Genomic DNA, 26111 nt, shown 5'->3' with positions numbered 1-26111 from the left:
AGAAGAAGAAGAAGAAGAAGAAGAAGAAGAAGAAGAAGAAGAAGAAGAAGAAGAAGAAGAAGAAGAAGAAGAAGAAGAAGAAGAAGAAATGATAGTTCAATTAGGATTAATATTATTACTTCTTGACTATTTCATGGCCCTGACTATGAAGCCAACTGAAACTGAATTTTTCTTTGTTGGAGGGTCATTAACTATATACTTATTTAGTTTAATGCAGGATTACACTAGATATTCTATGTTATCTTGAGTGTCATCTTTATCGTCAAAAATGTCCATTTCATTTTCTTTGAGAATTTAATCAGCATCACATTATTCAGTGTAGTCATTTAACTTTGTGAGCATGCCTGTAGGATCTATACTAATGTTCCTTTCATATTATTGATTTTAGCCACTTGTAACTTCTCCCTTTTTCTTTATTCTTCTGGCTCTGTTTTCATCAATTGCATTAATTATTGCAAGGAGCTAGAATTTTATCAAGGTTGATCTTAGATCCTCTTTCACCTTTTGTGCTAATGTCATACATTTGACTCATACAGATGTTACACAACACAACCCATTGCTACTGCTTTTCTTTAAAGAGCTAGTGAAATTTAAAATATTTTTCTTCATTTTGATAATCTCTTGCATGTATAGTTTCTTTCATAACCCTGTTTCTTTTTAGCATTGTATACATTCAGTCTAAAACATCCTATAATATTTTCTGTAGATGAATCTGTTAGTATACCAAGTTTGTCTGAAAAATAAAAGAACATGGCTTGTAGAGTTCTGTAATGATTGTTTTTAGTTTTGGCACTTCCATTTTGCTCTGTAGTGGGTAGTTTTTGATTATATGTTTAGTGTCAGTTTCATTTTCTTTTTTTTTTCTATACTTTTTCTTCATCCTTTGTTTTGACTGACCACGGTGCATCATACTGCAGCACATATGTGCTTAACATATGTGAACATGAGTGTGTGCAGAGATGTTATTTATTACTCCTATGAGGAGGATTAGCAGTAGAAGTACATAAGAATGATCCCTAAAAATGTATATCACTCTTCCACTGAAACAGCTATAAGAGTTTGAGGCAATACAATGAGGAGTTGAGCTGAATTTGAGTTTTGTGCTAATTGGAGTCAATGTCAGTGTGCTGCACACTTCCACCTTTGATAGGAAAGGGGATTATTCTTAGTTTTCTTGCTTCACTCACAAACTGGGATCTTACCTCTGTACCTGTGCCTCAGAAAGATGGTCTCCACATATGCTCCTGTCAACTCTGCTTGTTACCTGCTCTTTGTTAGCCTGGATAGGGGTGGAGGGAGAAAGACTCTTTGTTTCTTTGATGTATCAGAGAATACAGTCTGTGTCTGGGCACTAGAAATAGATATTTCTGGGCACTAGAGAGGATCCATACTAAGCTTTGCATGGCAATCAGACTATGGAGGCCATACACTGGAATTCTTTTCTCTCATCAAGGGATAGGAGAGGTCTAGTGGCCGGGTGCACATCGAAGCCTGAGAATGTTGCTTGCCTGGCTATGTTTTGCTCCTTGTGAGGGAGAATCCAGGGCATGCCCGTCTGTCTTTCCTAATAAAGCAGCTTCTTTTCTCTTCTGTTGGACAGACTATATAGCAAAGACCCTGAAGCAAGCTTCTTTTGCACCTGTGCCTGCCAGGGCTTCTGTCTCCTTGGGTCTGCTCACACTGCATTCTGAAGTTTAAGAAATGTCTCTGAGTTCTTCTGTCTGGAATGGTTCCAGTGCCACTTGACCTTGTGCTGAGTTAAAGTCTCACAAACATGGATTCTGTTTTTAGGAACATGCTTTTCTTTAAAGTTAGGAAACTTTGATGTCTTATTTTGCCTATGAATGCATGCAAAGCAATGATTTGTATAATCTGACTTTTTGTTGCTTTTAGTAGAAGTAGTACACTTTCCAGCTTTCCACATTTTCAGCAGTTATAAAATTCACTGTAAGGCATTTTATATTTCAAATTAATATTATCTTAAAGATATATCATTGTTTGTATTAGTAGTCATAATACCATATTTAATTTTTCATATCCTGATTATAAATAGTTTTATAAATTTTTCATTATTAGGCTATAAAATAATGTAATTGTTTTAAGAGGCTTGTGGAAATAAAATAATGATCTACAGTGATATTTCATAAATCTATCACAAAATTTTATTTTATTTTATTTTTTTGCAGAACCGGGGACTGAACTCAGGCCCTTGAGCTTGCCAGGCAAGCGATTATTCTACTGAGCCATCTCCCCTGCCCCACAGAATTTTTTAAAAAATATTTTCTGTTTAAGTATAACCAGAATAAAGAAAAAGGATTTATATTTTCTCTGCATAAGTTTTGACATTATTTTTGATAAATAATATCTTAATAAATTATCATGAATTTTGTAACCATCCTTTGTCTAAGACTCCAATCAGAATTCTTAAGATGTTAACTGACTGAAGAAGCACAATAAGGTACATTGATGAATTTTCTAACACAAGTTATTTGCAAAATATGTCACTTTTCATGCATAGTTAAGCCATTTTGACATGGAAGAAAGATATTTCATGGTATTCATTTGTCAGAAAATGTTGTGATATTTTCATCAGAAAGATTATAGATATAGAGGAATTACAGTTTAATTAAAGTACTGTGCTTGTAATAAGTATTTCAAGTAAATAAAAGAAAGGAAAAATGACCTAACAAAATCTTCTAGAATTGTCTTAGTGTTCCAAAAGTCTGAGATGTTTTCAGGACTCAGTATTGTTGCTTCCAAAACTAGATGTTTTATCTCATATAAATACATGGCCTCTTGCAGTTTCATAATTTATAATTATTAAATGACATATCTATTTTCACTGACTGTATTGAAAATAACACAATCAATCTCTCCTCACTTGCAGGTTTTATATGGGGAGAAATTAAACAGATGTGGGATGGCGGTCTTCAGGACTACATCCATGATTGGTGGAATCTAATGGATTTTGTGATGAACTCCTTATATTTAGCAACAATCTCCTTGAAGATAGTGGCATTTGTAAAGGTAACTGTCATATTTTGGTAAAGCATAATTTCCTATACTTCTTACTACACTTTCCAATGCTTTATTTTAAGTAATGAAGTTACACAGTACTTCATGAGTGACTTATGAACTCATGAGTTTCTTCAGAGAGATTCCATACATAATATATATTCTATAAGTGAGAACCAAGATTTAGTAAACATTTTGGAATTATTGCACAATTCTTTATATCTAAATACTATAATCAAATTTCTTCGCACAGTGGCTGTTCTAGCTCTAATCTTTTCTACTTGTAATAAAATTCTAGCTGAAATGCTGCTTAAATTTCATCAACCAAAATGTATTTTTGTTAGTTTTATTGGATAGGTAACATTTTGTACGTTGATCAAAATATTACTCTTTGAAAGCACTAAAATTATTATTTCACTTTAAACTGCTATGGTTTGATACAATTAGAGAAGAATATAAATTCTCTTTATTCTATTCAACATGACAGTGCCTGAAATCTCACACACCTATTACTCCCCCACACTTTGTACGACATCAATCTTATTTCAAACTGCATAATTTATATAAAACGCTTTTCTTCTACAATGGTAATTAAGATTACTTTGTTCTTTCAGGGACTTTATCAAATTACATTGAACGGTTATTCTCTTCTGTTTCCTGTTTTTATTTTTACCTTTTTTTCCTTTTGTTCTCTTTCCCTTAAAAAAAATATTCAAAGTGATTGTTAAATTTAAAAAAAAAAAAGTATCTAATTGGGTGCTACATAAATAATTCATGCAATTTAATAAAATGCTAACATGTAAGTTAATTCTTATTCACTTAGTGTAAGTCTTAAAATAATCATCCAAGTCTTGTTCAATATTCAAATAAATATCAAAGCTGCTCAGAGCTGTAAAAGCCATATTTTGCAGCATTTATTCACTTTAAATGTTTCCAGTGTTTGCCAAATATTATAAAAACCAGTTCCTATTGATTTTAAGGAAAGAAAGCTATGTTAATAATAATATAGGGCTGATGAGAAAGCTCAGTGGACTAAGTGCCTGCTTGGGAAAGTACAGAGGCAGGGACTCCTTCTGTGGCATCACGTACCACACTGGCCCCACCCCGGGCATGCTGAGCCAGCCACTGAGACTAGGCGTGGTGGTGCACGCCTATAATCCCAGCACTAAGTAGGCTGAAAACAGGAGGATCACTAAGAATCAAAGCTGCATAGTGAAACCATGTGCCAAATAGTTAAATTTTTTTTTAAGAATAATAACATCACCGAGGAAAGCTAAACATATAGCTCAGTGGCACAGTGCCTGCCTGGCAATTGGCCCAGCAGCACAGCGCCTACCTAGAGGTGCCCTGAGTTTGATTCCCAGTACCAAAGAGAGAGAGAGAGAGAGAGAGAGAGAGAGAGAGAGAGAGAGAGAGAGAGAGAGAGAGAAAAGAATAGAAATATAATTTGATGTATATGTATTTGATTGGAGCATAATTTACCTATATGTGTGCATGTTAGTGACTTTCAATAGTTTTAAGACAGCAGAAGGAAGTGTCTTGTCCAAAGGTAGTCACACACATATCTACATAGGCGACTTCCTCCTTCGAAGTACATAACTGACCAATTCTTTTTTCCTCTATAAAGATCTTAGGCAAATCTATAGTTATTTTTATACCTCCCTCTACTAAACGCTAATATTTGTGAGTTTTAGTGGCCACCTAGTCCCATAAAATTCTGGGACAATATGACAATAGTGGTTTTAATTTTTGCCTTTTCTCTTTTCAAAACTTATAGTTATATAAGAAATGGCAGGAGGGCTTGATAGAGCATAAGTTCTTTTTCCCCCAAACCCTGATCGCAGTTTTTAAATTACTAGCTTTGGTTTTTTCCCCATAATTTTATTGAGAAATAAATAGCAATGAGACAGTTTCAAATCAAATTGGTAGGACAGTTTCAATAATTAACACATTGCATACATTCTTCCTAGTGGTTATTTGCTGTACAAGCTGCAGACATGATATCCTATTTACAAACAGTATTAGAACAAATCCCTCTATTCATTAAGAGAATGCAACTACATATCTATCCTAACCATTTTGAATGCACAGATACAAAATGGACGTTTATCTGTATCCCCTTTTTTGTTTAGTTCTGTCATTTGAATATTACAGTTGTTTTAACTCAGCAAAATATTCTAAAAGAGTCCAGTAGTCCACAATTCACCAATAAAGAGAAATAGACTGTCACTGTGGATTAGGAAACAAAATCCAACATATGCTGTATTCAAGAAACACATTTAACTCATAAATTACTAGCTTTGGAGAGAGACCCAAATATGTATTTCTAACAAACTCCTAGGTAATGCTGATATAAATAACCTAAGGAAGAAACTTCAAATTTTTATGTTTTATATTTTAATTACTTTTTATTAACATATATATATATATATATATATATATCACAAAATAATATTTCAATAGCTATATGATGTGCATTGAAAGAATCAGGGTAAATATGCTTTACAACATAATTCTTCCAGTTTGGAGCATAGAAACTCCTCTCTTCTGATTTTCATAAAATAGAGATGATAGTGAACTATAATCATCTTCTGAGCGTAGAACTACAGAACTTAGTCCTCCTATCACACTGCATTTTGGTAAAAGCAACCCAACCTCCTTCAATTTTCACCATTTGTGTACCCTTCCCCAGTAATTCCTATTTTACACTCTTCTACTTGAAAATCTGTTTTATTAGCTTCCAAATACAAGAGAGATCATCCAATATTTATCTTTCTGTATCTGGCCTATTTCATGTAGCATAATGTCCTCCACAGTAGTCAGGAGGGCCTTGATTTTATTATCTGCAAAGTGTTGATAATAATCAAAATAGCTCATGCTAAGAGGGTCTGTGATGTTGACTTGATTCATGTTTCCTTCCCATAGATTCTCAAATAACTAAGCCAAGCACATATTATATGGCTTAAAACCTCACTCATTCAATAACCACTCATTAGATCATCAGCCTTTGTTTTGTTTTTCAAGAACAGAAGATCCCCTCAAAGCAGGCTGTAGTTTCAAAACAAGAGTGTAAGTGGATGTGGGACAAATGCGTAAGAACCTTGCAATGTGCCATCTTCTATGATGGGGCCAAATGGGCAGCACAGGCACTGAACTACTCGAATGGCAATAATAGAAATACTGTGTAGGTAGGTAGAAACACACAGAGGGCAGAGCAGTTAGATCTCTCTGATACCCATGAATCCAGGAACCTTTGAGGAAAGACACAATGTGGAAAGGTCAAAGTATGTAGGGCACAGTTCAACTTGAAGGATGATCTAGGAAATGGGGGTAAGGAGAGGATACAAAGGATTTTTACACCCCAGTATAAAATTTGAATGTTATCCCATAAACAAGGGAGAGTCCTTAATCATATTTAAACAGAGAAGGGCTCAAAGGATGGTGAGTTTCTGAAGTGAAACAATAGATATAGGGCACACTGATAAATGATGGAATTTGAGAAAAATTTAGATGGTGGATCCAGGTAATATGTATCTAATTATGATATGTGAGGTCAATGAAATCATGTTAACATTGTTACACAGTGAACAGTAGAATAACTTACTGTGCCTCAGACTACACTACCAAAAGGTCATAATTAGGATTTATGCTGGGATTATGCAGACTTTATTTGATATCCAAGAGTGCATTGCAGGAAAAAAAAAAAAAAAAAAAAAAGATCAGTCTGCAGCATTTAGGCTAATTCGCAGACCTGAAAGAAAAGTGTAATGTGTCATCCTAAATATTAGTTATTTTTCTCTCATTACGGACAAAATACTTGATGTTCAAAAAATTAAGAAAACAGCATCTTATTCAGTTCACACTCTGTAGAAGTTTCAGTCTATATCAGCTGGCTCCAAGGTAGGTTGGTGTGGCAGAGGGCAGCACATCATGGAGGGTGGGGCAGCAGAAGACACCAAAGGCAGCAAGAGCAGAAAGGAAAGGCACAACCTCTTCTCTTCCCTTCTATTGTATGCAGGCTACCAGCCCAAAGGTGGACATAGTCTCTAGACTAGAACGGTGTAGTCACTAGACAATGAGCCAATCACAAACTCTAGATTCAGTCACCTCTGTGAAGCCCGCCCACATGACCTCATCAGGCTTTGAATGGGACATTCAGACACAAAACATGATATCCTACAAAAATGGAAACCATTTTTAATAACAATAAACCAATTGTTACATTCAAGTGGAAAAACGTTTAAAATAAGTCTGGCACAGTGAGCCTATTATCTGATGGATCCATTCTGTTAATCAGTTCCTATTTTACTAATTGTAATTTTTGTCCTAATCCTCAAGAGGAAAGTTTTTCAGTTATTTTCTCTTCTCACTATGTATCAAGTGTTAACTAGGAGCTTGTTGATGTCTAGGGACCCAGTTTTGAACGTTACCTCAGCTTCATTGGGGCTGGTTCATTCTTAAGTATTACCCAGCCTGTTTTCCATATTTAGAACTTGACTCATATTTATCTTCATTTGTTTGACAAAAATGATTGCATTTCTATACATTTTTACTATTTCTACACATTTCACTATATATTTCATATTTAAATACTTTAAATTAATTTTAAGACTCATGATGGATTTTTATAGTATCATTCATCTAAGAAATTTTAGTTCATTAATTCTACCTATTTGATAAACTGGAATCACTACTGTTGATTCCATGTTATGAATGATATGTCAATAACTACTAATCAAAGAATGGAATTTTCCAAGACAGTTTTTCGTTCTAGGAAAAAAAAACCATGATATTCTAAATGATTTACTGGAGTAGAAAGCAGTATTCTTACTTTACCATTCACTACTTAATTGTCTAACACATTTATAGAAAGGGAAACACTTTCACCTTTTAAAGCACACATTAAATCTAAATTGTGTTCTATCCAATCACAGCTTACAAATGTTTGTCAGTTTATATTACTAGGAGAAATACACAAGATAACATTTTATAAAAAGAAATGTTTATTTTGATTCACTGACCTGGAAGTTTCAGAGTATAACTGGTTGCCTACTGTAAGGCATTTGAGCTTCGTAGAGAGTGCAGGATGGAAAAAGCAGTTCACCACAGTCCTACAATCCTCTTCAAGGTGTATGACTCATAATGACTTAAAGTATTGTATTACCTTTCTTCAAATTCTCCATCAGCTTCTAGTAACACCAAGGAAGGTGGAGATCAAGCCTTTAACAAATGGGCTTTAACTAGACACTTCAGATCTGAAAAGAATACATTTTCATATTATATGCATTTAAATTTTACTCATTTTGATTGGTTTTAATGAATATGCATCATAGATCATGAGCATATAAGGATGAACTCACAGGGATCAGGGAGATGGCTCAGTAGAATAAGCGCTTCCCTGGCAAGCACAAGGTCCTGAGTTCAAACCCCAGTACCACAAAAAAAAAAAAAAAAAAGATGAACTAACATATTTTGTTGCGTTCAAGGAACTTAACATCCAATATAATTCATCCATCCTCATGCCAAACACTTAAAGACTTAGCTCAAGGTTTCTCTCCACTTTATCTCATTGGTCCTAAATCTTCTATTCCAAATGTGTCATGCTACTTACATTAGTACAAATCATTAACCTTCTCTAAAAACAAGAAAAGATATACCTATGATTGTTTTCCTTACAGTATTTTTTGATGTTTCTGTCATACAAAAGAATTCTACTAGATGTCCAATTTATAAAGATGAATTAGACAAAGACCCATGCACAAAAGCTGTCTAGTAGTCCAAAAGTATGTATCCTCCTAAATAAGTAAACTAATGATTAAAGGAGTAGTTATGTTATAAAAAAATTTGAATAGAAAGGATAGCTTGTAGCAAAATCATATTATGGCAGTGATATATAGAAAACAAATACTTGAATGAAAGAGGGAAATGGGACTTGATGAACACAGTTGTTCGAAATAGTCCTTTATTTTCCCTTCAGAAATTATTTTACAACATGGGCCTACCAATTATAGTTACCAGGGTCATCATGTCCACGAATCTCTAGTGAGACTGTACTTCTAAAAGGAAATATGAACATTATCTTATGAATGCTTGTCTTCCTCAATACATTTTAAGTTCACGGCATGAGCAGTATGTTTAGTCACCAATACTGTGTTCCCTGAAGACATGGAATATGCACTCAATACAATTCATATATTTCAATGAATGAGTAACAACAGAAGAATTGGAACAATTAGAGTTGAATTTCATGATAGAAGACATTTGCTTTCATAGAAAGTCCTTTTGGAAAGAATGTGTGGCTAGCTTGGGGAATCACTAGTACTAAAGAATTGAGTAGCTAGAGATTAGTGACAGTTCATCTTCAAAAGAAAAAATATAGACTCCAGAGGCTTCCTGTGACATAGAAGACAAAATGTCATCTCAATAGCCTTGGAGTCTGTGAACTATATGAAGCTGTATATGACACGGCCTGATTTTTCTCCTCAAAAATATCATTTTTCAAGAAATACATGATTGGCGAGATTAAGATTAAGGCAGGGAGAACAGTTAGGAATCTCTCATAGTAAAAACTGAGGAGAAAAAATGAACTCTGTTCAGGCAGTGAGGTCACTGATGCAGAGAAGTAACTTTATGTACGAGGTCTGAATGTAAGCACTTCAATTTTGAGAAAGCATCTTTGTGGATGAGCAGCAGATTCTGAGTTGCATGATTTGGTCCCTTTCCCTAAGACCAAAGACCTCAATAAAGAAGAGGTTTAAAGACACAATGGTGAGCAGTTCCATTTTCAGTCTGCGAGTATGAAACGCGCATATACTATCTGAGCAGGAACGCTCACCACACAGTAGAACATGTGATAGGGCCGGGAACAGAGACGTCCTCTGGCACAGCACAGTTAGGAGCCATCACTGAAAGCCAGAACCTTGGGAGGCTGTAGGGAGAGTGGTGGAGGGAGAACGCTGGAGAAGCAAGCTCAGCACGCAGGCAGGTGTGACGGGGAGCCAGAAAGGACGCTGAGAAGACAGCACATCAAGATGGAAATGATTCTAAATTTAATAAATAGAATTAAGATAATTAAGGTTTATTTTCCAAATTCATTTTAAGTTCCGATAAGAAGTATGAAAAATACATTTAATAACCAATGAAGTAATAATATTCTCCAAAAATTCAAAAACATTATGATTTGTAAGAATTGTTAAATTGTTTATAAAGCAAAGATTATATTTTAAAGCCTAAAAAAAAATGTCCATATGAACAACAGGAGAATTTTGAAAGCAAAGCTTTAGAAAGATAAATCAAGAGATAATTATTCAACATTTATATCTGTAGTTATCTCAGACAGGAAGCAACATTTCTGGATCAGAGAACAGACACATTAGCCTACCTGAATTGCAATCTTAGCAGCAACCCCCATGCCCCAGCCTCTCGCTGTAGTAAACGATGAGAGCCAGACCTACCCCGCCTGTGCAGGAGTTTGTCCCACTACAGACAAAATCAGAAATGATGAATCTTAGAATTTCTGTAAAGCAGCTGAGCCAACTGACTATCTTTGCCCTGGAGAAACAAGGAAAGATAAAGACCTTAGGTTCCTCAAGTAAATAAATTCTCTCTGAAGAGGCCAAGGTCCCTAGATTTACTACCCTGGGAATGTAAGTAAATGACTCCAAGAAGATGTTTCCAAGTTGCCAGGGAAAGCTCTGTCAAGGGTTGTCTGTCTTTCAAATATCATTTAACCCAGATGTCACAATTATTTTATGAGAAAGCCTTGACTGTACACAACATGAACATATTCAAGTAGCATCACATCCCAAGAATTACCAAAGCGCTAGACTCAGGGCCCAACTTGCATAATTACATTGGGGAAGAATTTAACATCTCATTTTGGAAGATTTCCCTTTATGATTTTTTTGAGTCCCTGCTCAGATAATTCATGAAGAGCTGTATGCACAGTAGACACACAGGAAAGCTGGATGCCATCCAATGTGATGATAGATTCTTTTCTTCTAGCTACCGTGCCCTGGTGTGAAATCTAGAATAAAATGAAGCTTCCCCCCACCAGATTGGCTGAAAGATTTGATAACATAGCTCTATCCATTCCTCACCGTATAAACACCAGACAGAATTAATCTCTTCTTCCCTATGCCCACAGCAATTTATATTCATCTTATATCATTTTATTATGATTTTCAATACCTGTCTGTGTCACTGGTCTGTGAATGCCTAGTGGAGGAAATTGATTCTTAAGCACACACTGTTGCAGCCCATGGTGCTAAAATTTGGGAGAATTTCAAAGAAAATAACAACATCTGTAAGGATGCTTCCATTTTCATAATTTTTACATGTTTAAATAGTTTTAAACTGCCTACAAGGTAAAACCAGAAGTAAAATTACCCATCAGCATGGGATTGCTCTCTACTTAAATGTGTGGTTTTTGAAAGAGAAGTAAAAGGAGAAAAGATAAATGGGACTTTGGTCTTTGAAGGAAAAGATGGAGCCATATGCAAGAATTTGCTTAGTGGACTCTCACTCTGATGCTTGTGATAATGAATAACGTAAACATCTTAACCTTTTCCCTATATCTTCAGCCATCAGCCCTTTTATGCTGAAAAGTATTTGTGAGGAAGTTCAAGAATATTCATCAGGGTTTAAAAAAAATTGCTATGCAAAGTTGATTTTTTTAATTGTCAATCAAGAATCTAAAAGTTAGAAAGGATCCGGAGCTTTCCAGGCATTTTCTCCCCCGGGAGAAAATATCCATTAGATTCAAGGAGAATGAAGTAATACATGTAAAGGTCTCCAGGGTGAATGTACTATGACAAGAATGAAAATGTTGTGATGGGACTCATACATAAGTAGACATTTCTGTTTTTCTTAACAACAACTGCAGGGGGCTGGAGAGATAGCTCAGTAGAATAAGTGCCTGCCTGGCAAGCCCAAGGTCCTGAGTTCAGTCCCCAGTCACACAAAAAACAAACAACAAACAAAAAAACATGCAAATGCTGAGTATAGTCTTGAAAGGGTAATTAAAGCTCGTAAGTAATAAATTAGTAAACTTGTACTTCTGTGGAGATTAATATTGGGACTTCCTCTTCCAGATAATAAATCATTATCTTGGATTGATCTGAAACAATCCTCTCAAGTCTGAATTTAACATACTCATAGCATGTGCTTGTTGTACTTTCTTTTGTCTCTGTGTTTTCTCCAGTACAGCGCTCTTAACCCACGAGAATCCTGGGATATGTGGCACCCCACACTGGTGGCTGAAGCTTTATTTGCTATTGCAAACATCTTCAGTTCCCTGCGTCTGATCTCACTATTTACTGCAAATTCTCACCTGGGACCTCTGCAAATATCTCTGGGAAGAATGCTTCTGGACATTTTGAAGTTCCTATTCATATACTGCCTTGTGCTGCTAGCATTTGCAAATGGTCTCAATCAATTGTACTTCTATTATGAAGAGACAAAAGGGCTAAGCTGCAAAGGCATACGGTGTGAAAAGCAGAATAATGCATTTTCCACGTAAGTTGGATAGATATTTCTATTGGTAACACTGGACACAATTTGGATTACACCATATCAAGAAGTTAAATAACTATGACAAGTAATTCCAATGGAAAAGGAGAATGTGAGTTATGCTAAATTGGAAGATGGAAAGCTTGGCTTTGAATAAAAATGAATCTTTTTGACATTAAAAAATACCTAGTATGCTTATTTTAAGGTTTTGAAATTTCTTAATTTTTAAAATAGAGTATAAAATAGCATTGAAACAGAAAAAAAGTACAAATGGTTCAAAACTTCACTAAACAAAATAATATGAATTTGACCATATTTGTTGTATTGCATAATGTTTTCTTCAAATTAGTTGTTTTAACTTACTAGATATATGCATGCAAAGTTGGAGGAAGAAAGAAAAAAAGCAATAAAAGTTACAAGAAATTAAGGAGATAAAAAGGAAAACAAATCACAAAAGAAGATAAAAAATAAGCATTAACTGATTCTTTCCACAGACCAGCAGAAATTCACAGTACAATTATCCAAACTATCCTGTTTACATACATAGTTTTCATTAAATATCTTTTCTTGTAAATGTTCTCACAGACAGGGAAGCATATGTATATAATGTGCATATATGAATACACGACCAAAAGGAAACCTATATAGTATTGACAATTTACAAATACATTAAAGGATAGAATATGTTTAAAGCTAATACTGTTTGAAAACCCCATGCTTTCCAGTCTCCTTCCCAAGCTTTCTGGGTGCTGATGTCCTTGCACCTGTGCATTCCATCTGCTAGTCTTCTGGGTAGCAACGTCCCTTCACATGTATGTGTCATTTTCTAGCTCCCTGCACAAACATATAAGTGTCTAAAAATAAAATAATCCAAAATAGAGACTCAGTACTAACACCACCACTATCATCATGCATGTGCAGCTCCTTTTGTCCCTGCACTGGAATGAGCAGCCAAGCACGCCCGCTCACACCACAGGCTCAGGAGCATGGTGCTCTGCTCTTCACAGCTCCTGTGCGAACCCCTCTGTGCCTGTTTCTTTGCCACTGTGATAGGAGAGCAGTCATTTGCAGGCCACAAGGCCACCACATTTTGTTGTACACAATCAGAACATGGGAAGGAGTCATTTTGCAAATGACTTTGAAAGCCAGATAGTTATTCTTGACTCATCACAGAATTGCATGTACTATAAGAAGGGACGTTAGTTTCCCAACTGGGAGAAAATCAGTGATTTCACATACACCAAAATGCTTAAATTGATTTAATCTTACATCTGTTTTGTCTTTGATTCTGAATCTTAAAAACTCATTTTAGCTAACCTAAATCTGTTAATTTGCACATAAAATTTTAATGTTAGTTTCAGCTTCTTTAACTCTTTTCAATCCTGAAATCAAACAGAAGGCACAAAATCTTTCCGCTTCCCTGGTCATGTTTAGCCCTTGCTTCCATCTCTTTCATCCTCGTTGTCAAGCTGCAGCTCTTGGGACCAAAGAGCACACTTGCCTCGCCCTTATCCTCCTCTTGGTCCTGGGCAGGAGGGACACAGTAACACCCCTTGCAGTTACTTCCTTGCCTCCTGACCTTGGGCCGCTTCTAAGCTTCGACTTCTGAGCTTGCCTTGTCTCCTCACTTGTGGGTCCCGGGAAAGTAGGGTTAAGAACTTCACTAGTCTGGACCCATCAGCTTCTTCTTTCATAAACAAGAATTACACCTCTAGCAGCTTTCTGGATGATATCCCTGGGCAGTTGGTCTCCCGGATTGCTGATGGACAGCCCATGTGCATACTATATTTCAAAGCACTTTATTACATTTTACTGAATTCGCTAATGCAAACTACATAGTAAGACCACTGAGTGTGTATATGTTGCCATTTCCTTCTGATTTCACAGCTTCTCTCCCAGAAGGAACTTCCACACAGCACCTAGAATTGTCTTATGTTCCAAGTTTTAGCTCTTCTCACCTGCCTGGTCGCTCCACTCTCCTCACGTTTACACCTAGCATTCATCCCCTGCAACCCCTTGAGCCAATTAGTGGTTGCTTGCTAAGTAATTATACGTAACAAATTGGCTTTCAGTCCAAGAAGATTATGACCAAAGAATTCTGAGGTGTAATATCTAACATAAATTTTAGTCCTATAATAGATATACTGACTCACTTAGATAATGCACTTTAATTTATCTATATCAGGGATTTCTTTCATTAGCGTGAAAGCAATAGATAACTGCATGTCTCAAATATTATAGGTACAAATCATTCAACTGTAATACATCCAGTATTTCAGGTTAGTTTTTCCAAATAATGAAATATATGTCCACATTAAAAGTTTCACTTTGCTCAATGATAATCAATAACCAAAAGAAAATAACCTGTATTATTCCTTAAAGGGTCTTATTTCAACATAACGAATGTCAATCACTGTGGAAGGCTGGCCTCAGAGGCTCCAGCTCTCCTGCGTACTTCTGTGCTTTCATTGCTCACCAACTTTCTTTTGTAATGCTGTACCTTCCATAAATTTTAGGCTATTTTTATGCTCACCATTAGAGAGATCTCAACACATATAAAATTTTAAAGGATACTTTACATGAAGTACCCAACCCATTGTCTGAATTCCCACATAATGCCATCAATAGTCATAGCTATTTAGTATTAGTTGTAGAGTGTTATTTTTATTTGTTTCACAAGTTTCCAACCTCTTCCACTCACAGTATGAGCATACACCGAACCTCTGAGCCTTCCTGTGTCTTCCTTGCGCTGCTGTTCCTTTCTCCCCATTTTAATCTGAGCACACCTACAATGACACCTCCTTCTCTTTCCTCCCATGCTTCATCCCATTACAATTTCCCCTTTGCTCCCAGCACTCCACTGAGAACACCAGAAAAGGTCACCTTGGGCTTTCTCACCACCCTGTTCAGTACGTGTCTTTTCACAGTATATTCAGTGTTCCTTTATTGGAATACTAAGTGCTTCCACTTTATGAAATCTTATCCTCCTTTAATCTGCTAACACTTTTCCACTTTACCTCTTACTTCTCTAAACTTTCTCAATTGTCCCTGAAAAAAAACTTTCCATTACTGCTTTTAAATAGTGGTGTGCCTCAGCACTGTAACCTCAAGCTCTCTTCAGAGTATCCCTGTGAAAACTCAGCGATGCTCAATCATTTATTCCTGTGTCTCAGAGAGTCCACTTCCACAGTTCTGTGAGCAGGGCAGGATCCTGTCTCCACGTGCGCAGCGTATCCAACTGTCTGCTAAAAATCTCTCAGTACTTTTATCCTTCAGTCAGAGAGAACGTACCCATCTTTCAAAATTTGTTTTCCCCCTTACCAATTCCATTCGTAATCGGTTACCATAACCTCCCCTGATAATGACATCAAAACTTGCATTTTGCACTCGCTCTTTCCCCTCCTCACCCCCCACATGTTGTGAACCCTCCTTTCTTCTGCCTTCTACCATCTTCTCACTGGCTTGTTTTGCTCATGGCCCATGCCCAAATTTAAATGCCCTCATGCTTAGATGTTGCCTTTTTCCATATATCTTCCATCTTACTGCCTGAGTGTTCTTTCTAATACAAAGTCAGAGGCTCTCCTATTTAAAGTATCCAAATAGGGGATGGGGGTCTTGATTTGGGGGTCTCAATACCCCCTCAAAAATACTGAAAAGCATCAAAATAGTTTCCCACTTCTCATCAGATGTAGACATACCCCTCAGTTTGATGTAAAACACCCTTCAGGGTTCTGCCTTTTGCCTCCTTTTCTACCCTTATCCTTTACTGTTCCCTCAAAATATGCTACTCTTTCACATGGCCAAATTATTATAAATGCTCAAGATATCATTTTTATCATATTTCATAAATCCTCTTCTAGTAGCCTTCTAATTGGCAAAACTTTATCTTCATTCTCAACTTATCTTGAAAATGTTTTCCTGGAATGCCTTTCTTGATCCCTGTCTTTTATTTCTCTCTGACTTTCCCACCCACAAATGTATGCTTCCTGCTCCTGCTTCTGCATTGTTTCCTCAGTAATATGAAAAGAGAAAAACATGTCAATAAAAGGCATCTAATATTCAGTCACTGAGACCATTCCATATACAATTTTAAGCTGGCAGCCCCTGATAATGAACTCTCCTATGGAAAGAGGGTCGTGGGAGTTATGAAAGGTGTCGTCTTGTTAACCAGTCATTTGCATTATTTGGAGTTGCATTCCTAATGACTGGAGCTGGCCATGAATGAAATGGTTTAATATTAGCTTTTCAGTTATAAAATAAAAATAATATATTCAAATGGATCTTGAATCAGTTTATATTTGCTCCTAATTTTAGTCTCTTGGGAAAACAGAGAACCTCAGCTATGAATATGTTATCGCTTTGCTTATTCAGCTTATCTACTTGAAAACATTAAACCAGGAAAAAGCTCATTTTAAAAAAAGTAGTTGAGAAGTATTTTCAAAGGGCAATAGATAAAATGTTATTTTTAAGAAAGCAGAATCCCGTACCATACAAAGTTACCCTTTAACTTAGTCATCAACTCAGATCTATTGCTAAGGGCCACTTAATTAACTCATGGCATTTTTTATTAAAAAGAAAAGTGATATCCTCCCTCCCCTCAAGAGAAAAATACTGATTACAAGTCGCACTGGGAACTCTGACATAGCTACTGATTCTTAAATTCGTGGGCAATGTTGGTGTCCATGGCTTTGAGGACAGCTAGTGATGAAAATATTTCTTTGAAATGATAAAGTTATATTGACCTTTTTAAATTTCTCTATGAAAAGAATAATTCATTTAGAATTTCCTAAACACTGACCTTAATTCATCTGAAAAGTAAATATAATTTAATTCAGTGTAACTATTTTATAAATCTCACTAATTCCACTGAAAGAAGGGAAAGGAAAGAATAAGACATATAATTAATTAGAAAATTCCTTTTTAGTTTGAATTTTTCTTTTGCTTCATGGTCCTTTAAAGCCAACAAATATTTTCTCACATGATTTATCAATATTTCTTAGGAATTTTTGCTTAGACAGTAGCAAATATGTACCTTTCCACCATAATAGTGTATTTAATCTGTACCATGCTTGATTTTATTACCATTGAAAAGCAACTACTATGGGCTTTATGAATTAATATTTTATATAATTCACTACACAATTTATGCTATTTATTTACTTATATTTTATTTTATTTTATTTTATTTTATTTTATTTTATTTTATTTTATTTTATTGTGGAACTGGGGATTGAACTCAGGCCCTTGTGCTTGCCAGAGAAGCACTTATTCCACTGAGCCATCTCCCTGGCCCCACAATTTATGCTATTTAACTTCTAACTTTTTCCAAACTTCTATCCATGTCAAGCAAAACCCACCTAAAATATGTTTCTAGAGTCACAATGATAACAACAACAATGAAATAATCAAAAGGAAAAGGAGAATTATTTCACATTAAGTCCAAAGGATGCCAGAAAGCTCCTAAAAATAAAAACATAGCACTCATGATCTTGGGCCTAATTTACTTTTTTGTGGGAAATTTTCAAATGAGTCTCGGTGACCATTCTCTTGAGTGGATGTGCTGGATTTGACTTGACCTATTTTACTACCTTCTGACATCTGGCTAGTAGGCTACACCATCGCCTCACGCCATGCTCTGCATCCTCCAGTCTGGCTGAGTTGGATCAGCACATTAGGTATTTTCAGTAATGTGCTGTATTATTTATCAGCTCTAGAAAAATAAATACAAATTAAATTTCATCTTCCATTCAAATATGATTAAATTAGTTACTTTGATTTTTTTAAGCAGCAAATTTGGAAAAAATCATCCCTAAATGCCAATTTCGGGATGTTTAGTTACATTCCTTTAACTAGATAAGCCCAAACTACATGGTTTAGTTCAAGTAACAGCCATTTTATTGTAAGAATGATACATAGAATTAAAACTCTTTAAACCTCCAAGTAAAGGCTGATGATAGTGAGGATGGGCCTGACCCTGAGTGGGGTAAGCCTGACTTTAAGGGCAGGAGTTGGCCCTGGGAACTTTTGCCTGGTGTGTCAGCATTAGGGAGTCAGTCACTCCACATGGATGTACCTTGGTGTTCATTACTTGGCTAATTCCTTTTCTCAGCCTTTTAGTTTGCACCATCTCAGACCTTTGGTATGACCCTAAATCTGTACCACAACTAGGTAATCTCAACCCCTCTTGGCAACTTACTCATTATCTTCATGTTTCTAAAGCAATCTTTCCTAAAGAGGAAATCTGATTATGTTCATTTTAAACCTCCCCCTGAGCAATTGCCTCATAGGAATTGTCTTTCCTTGAGTCACTTGGCCAAGGTCTGACCTAATCCACAGGGCACTGTATGAATAAGGAGCTACAGAGACCTACAGAAAAGCCATCATTGCTTAAAATGGTACACATGACAGTAAGTCAATGAGGCCGAGAGCTGCCTCTAAGCATGATTAACTTGGTCCCACAGTATGATTCAGATCTAAGGCTGATAGCTCTAAATAATGAAATACTTCCTCGATCACCATGCCAACTATAAAAGGGTTGGTGTTTTTGTTTTCTCAATAGAATTGAAGCATAATGCTTTAAAATTGTTTTTCAAAGAATATTAACACTGTTATTTTTATTACATTGCATTAATATTATGTATTAATCCCATAGAAACAAATACTTTTGTATTTGAGTTTAGTTAGGTCTCAGATTATTCTCTTTTTCAGAGTGTATTGAAGCAATTTTACTTTCAGTAAATGCATCAGTTTGTTCATTGGCCAAAAAGAATAAAATCTACTTTCATATATCAATATCAAATTTTATTGTCTAAGCACTCTGAGTCTCTTTGCTATCTTATAGGCTATATGATGTGCACTTTTAATTATAAAGCTGGAAATCCATAATAATGGTACTGTCTTTAATCTCCAAACAAAATTTTAAAAAAGGACTTTTTTTTCAAAGTCTAAGCTTTAGGACATATCATTTATTAACTACCCATCAGTTGCTCAAGATAAAGAGCAACAAACTTTCTATGAATAGAAACAGGTCATAAAAGGGTTGGTGAGGTAGCTTAGCGGAGTAAGTGCCTGCTCAGGCAGGTGCAAGGACCAGGTTTGATCCGAGGTACCACATGCCATGGCAGCCTTGCCCCAGGTACGTTGCGCTGGGATGGAGTCCAGGCATGGTGGCGCATGCCTGTAGTTCCAGTGCTAGGGAGGCTGTAAACAGGAGGATCCCTACAAGTCTGAGCTGCATAGTGAGACCCTGCACAAAATACACAAAAAGAAAGAAAGAAAGAAAGAAAGAAAGAAAGAAAGAAAGAAAGAAAGAAAGAAAGAAAGAAAGAAAGAAAGAAGAAACAGATCATAAATACATCAAGCTTTGTGAATTATGTGTTTGCTGATGTCACTACTTTTGTCACTATGTCTGAGTCAAAATAAACTATTAGAAGCCTATATATTTAAGAGTGAGATTATGTTTCATAAAATTTTATTTAATAACACTAAAATGATTTTTGCATAATTTCTGTGTGTCACAAAACATTAGTCTTTTTATTTTATGTATGTATCTATGTATTTTTTTTTTACTTTTTCTTCAGTCTTTTGAGAAAATAAAGATCATATGTAGCTTACTGATTATCCAAAACAAGCTTTGGTCCCCTGTGGCCTAGACAACTGAGTATACCTTCCGATGTTCTCAAGAAAATGAATGTATCTATCTAGGATAATTCAGTTTATCATTTGTGCTAGATTGATTAATATAGTTTCTTTAACTGTATAATTATTTTAAGCTTAAATTTATAGTTATCCAAAATATTTTATTCTTGATATATATTTTAAGTTAATCAAATATACATAATAGTGTCAAGTTCTAGTTCCATATTTTATCACCTAATGCTTCAATTTATATGTTCGTTTCATTATTCTTTATTCTAGGTTATTTGAGACCCTCCAGTCACTGTTTTGGTCAATATTTGGGCTCATCAATCTGTATGTGACCAATGTGAAAGCACAACATGAATTTACTGAGTTCGTCGGTGCCACCATGTTTGGGACATACAATGTCATCTCTCTGGTTGTCCTACTCAATATGTTAATAGCTATGATGAATAACTCCTACCAACTAATTGCTGTAAGTGAGCTATTTTTACTTCAATTTGTCTTCTAGAATACATTGTTGCTAGCTATGTTCCATTTGTTATGATGGGAAATAAAATACACAGTTGACTATTGATGATAAAGATTAAAATTATAAATAGTCAATCTGAAATTTTTGCGCTGCAGTGTACTCTATATGACTTTATGTAATCTGGCTTGGTACCATTACCTGTGATTATAAAGTAAATACATTTTGCACGGGTGTCATTGGCTGTGGGGAGCAGCAGCCACTGAGGACTAGCAGAGAGCTGCTCACTGTGCTGTGCTCATATGGCTTTGTGCTCTCGGAATGCTGTGTATGCCACCTTGATAAAAGCAAGCTCACGTCAGTTCAGCAAGGTACACGGATAGCCCAGGCAGAAATCCGGCATGAGAAAAAAGCCATAAGAGTTTCATTTTCTTAAAGCTCAAAAGCCTACATATTTATATTTCACCACCAAATCTTAGAAGCTAGACATAGTAAGAAGAATTGTGATGTGTTATGGGAGTTTTATCTCGTGAATCAGTAAACAAAAATAATGTAGCTTCGTACTTTGTGCTCGCTTTTGTCAATGACAGATGTCTCAGAAGAGACATCTGCCTCTATAGAAGTAGTTTCAATAAAATTCAGAGTGCTCCTTGACAGAATTGTCATATGTTGCCTTATTTCAAGTTAATAGAATAAGACTGGGCAACAGAACGTGTGCCCAATGAGGATTTGCTAATTAATGAATAAATTAAGCCAAGTTACCTTCTTTTCAGAGTTTCAAATAGACACAAGCTGTACTGCTTATTCTCCTACACACTTTAGGGTTATTTCTACATTGCGTTTTCTCAATTTAGTCTCCATGTAACTATATCTGTTTCCGAAGTTCTGTTTCTCTCTAGTCTGTGCGCTCCAAGTGTGGAGTCTATGTTCCAGAATGAGAACAATAAACTATTAGAAAGCCTCTAATTACTGAGCTATATACAAGAATGCTGAAAATGATTTGATTCCTGTAAAACATCAAGTGTCCCAATTTTATGGAGAGAACATTATTCAAAAGTAGTGTGCATATTTTTTGGAGTGTATTTTTCCCAGTAATTTTATTGTAGAGGTAAAAATCATCTTCAAATTTTCCCTTTTTATTTATCCCTAATGTTAAAACTATTGTGACTCAAGAAAGCAAAACAGAAACTCTGAGATAGGTGCAACTGCCAGCGTCTTGGGGTACAGCCTCCCTGGGGCATGGACCAAGTGTCAAACACTCTCACCTGCCCCAGAACAAAGTAATTTGCTCTAAGGATTTCATTTTTGGGTCCTGAAATTTCTATCATAGAGCCACAGTGTAAGAGGCAAAGCACAATAGAAGTCAATTTCACAGTTGCGAGACAGGCCATATCTAAAGCCTTCTTCCCAGTGAGGAGCTTATGAATTTAACTCTTATTTATTTACTTAGTTGTTTATTTATATATTTATTTACTTGGTACAGGGTCTTGCTCTGCAGCTTGGACTTGTAGTGATCCTCCTGTCTCAGCCTCCGCAGTGCTGAGATTACAGGCGTACACCACTGTGTCCAGTGTCAGTGACCGTCAAGGAATGCCCAGGGTTGCAGGGCCTGTGTGGTATTGTGATCTCAAAAAAAAATCATTGTTGAGAAAGGAAATTTGAGAATGTCATGAAATCAAAGAGAGAAATTTGTACATAGGATGGAAGCAGGAAACAGCTGAAAATTGATGAGAGATGAGGCAGGCTTCTGAGGAGAGATGAACTTGAACTAAACTTTACATGCTGAGTAGGTGTGAAAAGGTGGGTAGTGGAAGAGTCACCCACAGCTTAGAATCCTTTTTCTCCAGGTGTTCTGAACATCATAGACTGTGCTCTAGACCCCCTCAGAACCCCATGACATGAGCTCAGCAGCCTCTGCTCAGGGGCAGCAACAGCAGAACATAAGAATGCCAGAAGACACCCTAATTTGTGACTTCCTGGCATCAATAAATTTTTATTTTATTTATTATTGTTGTTATTATTATTTCAAATGTATTTTGTACAGGGCCTACAGGGTCTCACTACATAGATCAGACTCATAGGGATGCTCCTGTTTTCAGTCTCCCAAGCCTGGGATTACAGGCATGCACCACCACACCCAGGGTCAGTCGCCTTCTCAGGCGAAATAATAATTTGGGAATATTAGAATGGAACACAGTCTGAGATTATTCTACTACTCTAAAATCTCATTTCGCTTTTATAATAATTTATTTGTTACAAGAAGTGTTTTGAATTCTTAAAATGCACGTAAATCCAATTTCTACCACCACCCACTTCCCAGATTGTCTGATTTAATCAGATTTATGGCTAATTTTAAAAAGATGGCCTCACATCTTATTTCCACAAATGCTTCAAGTGTTACTGAAGGGGAGTGAGTCATTGCTGATGAGTGGGCCAGTGGGCAGCCCCTAGCCAGAGTCCTGTCTGGAGACATCTTCCAAGGTTATGTCACGTCAGCAGTGCTGTGCCAAGATTCAATGCTCTACTAGACTTGTATAAGAAGAACTTTTCTGTGAGAAGGTGGGCAAGAATCTTTCACATGATGACTGGTGTAGTTTAGTGTAGAACACTTGCCTAGTATGTGCAAAGCCCTCGGTTCTTGTCCCCCCCCCCCCCCACACACACACACTGGGATTTGAACTTAGGAACTTGCACAGGCAGGCACTGTGCCACTAAACTATCTCCCCAGCTTTTTTTTTTTTTTTTTTTTTTTTTTTTTGCACAGGGCCTCACTACACTGTTCACACTCTTAGTGATCCTCCTGTTTTCAGCCTCCCCATCAGCTGGGATTACAGGCATGTGCCACCATGCCTGGACTGCATCACCAGCTCAGAGCACCCTGGAGGCAGGGCCAGCACAGCATGTGGTGCCAGGGATCAAACACCAGTTCCTGTGCTTGCCTAAGCAGGCACTTACTCCACCGAGCTATTCTGCAGGCCCTTCCCAGGCTCAAACCCTAGGCTCAATTCCCAGCTCTATAAAACAAAACAAAACAAACAAAATAAAACAAAACCAAAACCAAAATTATTCACATGGAAATATATACAATAAGGCTTTCTCTGGCTGCACTGAAGACTAAGTTACATCCATCTGCAAACGTGGCAACCCCTAATCAGGGAGAGGGGTCTCCAGAAATACCTAATGCCCTGATTTTTTTTACCAGGACCTAATAAAATTGAGCTCATGTGAATCTACAAGGCAAGAGGTACAGAATCATAACTAATTACTGTGGACACTTTAAGGTGGACTTATTTTAGATTTCTGTTACATTAGAGAAAGAAGGATGAAAAGTGATACAAATGCTGTGACTCCTAGCAGAGCAAGCCATCCTCTGAAATATTTAGATGACTGTCTCTGGAAGCTAGTGGTGTTTCCATAAGGAATTTAATTAATGTCCAAGAATCACTCCACATCAGATTCAGGCTCTGTATGGGGTCTATTTCACCATATTAATTAAGAAGGCTGTCAACAGCTGTCATATTTTCCTGTTCAGGACCATGCAGATATAGAATGGAAATTTGCTCGAACGAAGCTCTGGATGAGCTATTTTGAAGAAGGCGGTACTCTGCCCACCCCCTTCAATGTCATCCCCAGCCCCAAGTCTCTCTGGTACCTGATCAAGTGGATATGGACCCATCTGTGTAAGAAAAAGATGAGGAGAAAGCCAGAAAGTTTTGGAACAATAGGGGTAAGAACACAACATGTTAGTATTATTCTTTTTTAAATTATGTGTTTGAATGCAATTATATCCTTTATTAAATGTCAGATCTTTTCAGTTTGCATTCTTGTTTCGTGTCATGAACATTTATTACACATCTACCAAGTGAAAGGACCCTCTCAATAGTGAAGAATTTTTTAGAAGCACACCTCCAACAAAGAGGAAATTGTTATTTTAATAGCGGTACTTTCTATGAATCCTACCAATCAACACTTGGAGAATGCTTGGAGAATGAACACACTGTTTCTTAAAAACCTTGATTTTAGCAAGTTTTCAGAATTAGTGGAGCAGGCTCTTTGTGACATTCCTTCTTGATACCTGTCTCTCCATCTGGATTACAAAACTTGGTGAGAGGACACGTGTTTTGGTTACTGAGGTATAGTAGAATAAATAGAAGATAACTAAAACAGTACAAGTAAATCAGAACTAAAAAAATTGTAGACTTAAAAAACAGGACAACTTCCAGGAGCCATTTCAAGTGACCTAAGGCAGTGTCTTGGTTAGATTTGAACGCCTTACCTTCTTGACCCATTACATTCAAATTTCCTCAGAAATACTAAAAGTACATAAATTGGCTTAATTTAAAAAGAAAAAAAAAACAGGAAGCTGATCATTAGAGAAAGGAACAGGCTGAAAGAATTCAAAGAATTCTTAAATTATCCATGCAAAAAAATAATAAATGAACTGGACTCATACCTATAATATGGGCAGTCTTTTTCTAGGGGACTGACCACCTCTCCAGGTTTCCATCACCTCAGGAGGTGTTTCTGTTTCTGGGAAATGTATCTTTCTCTTTCTCTTTTTTAAATTTTTAAAAAAATATTTATCTATCTATCTATCTATCTATTTATTTATTTATTTATTTATTTGGTACAGGATCTCACTATGCAGCTTGGACTTTTAGTAATCCTCCTGTCTCAGCCTCTCCAGCGCTGAGACTACAGGAGTGTACCACTATACCCTGTTTCAGTGACCGGCACAGCTGGCCTGGGGTGCCAGGGATCTAACCCAGGTCCTTGCTTGCCAGGCTTTCTTCCCAGTCCTATACCTTACTTCACTTCTTTGAGTGTGTACTTTTGAATTTCTGCTTAATAAAACCCATCATGTGCCTCTGACTGACTACTTCTGGAAATCCTTTTTCTGTGATGGGAATCAGCAAAACTGTGAACCTATTCTATGGGAAGAGTTAGGTTCTTTACTTCAGTTTCCAGGACCTCCTCAGACCCTGTCTGATGACAGTAATGGACTTTACTTGACAAAAATGCTCAAAGAAGTGACTGAATAAATGTGATAACTTAAACATACTCTGCGAACTGTCAGCTCTGATTCACAATATGCTTAATATTCAAAACAGTGCTTGTGTTCAGTGTGCTACCAAATGCCAAGATACTGTACTTACAAATATTAAAGTTCCCCAGAGCCGTGTTCTTGTTGTACCAGTATATATTTCCTTTGAAAACATTCATATTGGAAATCAGAGGTTCAAACTATTCCAGTAGAAAATACACAAACTTGGGTATTTGTTCCAGATAAACCACTGGTATGGGACAAGTCTGTCTCTGTTCCCCTCTTATTTTGTTTCCTACTTTTCAAAGTTGTATATGTTTTGGGGAATAAAAAACTAACATTCATTAGTCACTTTGACAGTCTCAAAAATTTGAACTATCTTAAAATACCTTTAGGTTAGAATCATCAAGTAATAATATATATTTAATCAAAATT

The 26111-nt window shown here is 36.3% G+C and overlaps 1 protein-coding gene across 1 annotated transcript in view; it reads left to right on the top strand.

The window, feature by feature from the left end:
• Trpc4 (transient receptor potential cation channel subfamily C member 4) overlaps positions 1-26111 on the top strand; it is a 196882-nt gene that overhangs the window by 146421 nt on the left and 24350 nt on the right. The window contains exons 4-7 of the mRNA XM_004631102.3: positions 2888-3027; positions 12218-12531; positions 20443-20638; positions 24165-24359. Of these exons, the coding sequence (XP_004631159.1) occupies positions 2888-3027; positions 12218-12531; positions 20443-20638; positions 24165-24359 (845 nt within the window). The remainder of the gene's footprint in view (positions 1-2887; positions 3028-12217; positions 12532-20442; positions 20639-24164; positions 24360-26111) is intronic.

Source organism: Octodon degus, unplaced genomic scaffold (assembly GCF_000260255.1).
Source record: "Octodon degus isolate 3935 unplaced genomic scaffold, OctDeg1.0 scaffold00038, whole genome shotgun sequence".
Classification (NCBI taxonomy): domain Eukaryota; kingdom Metazoa; phylum Chordata; class Mammalia; order Rodentia; family Octodontidae; genus Octodon; species Octodon degus.
This window is presented reverse-complemented; position numbering and strand designations above follow the sequence as displayed.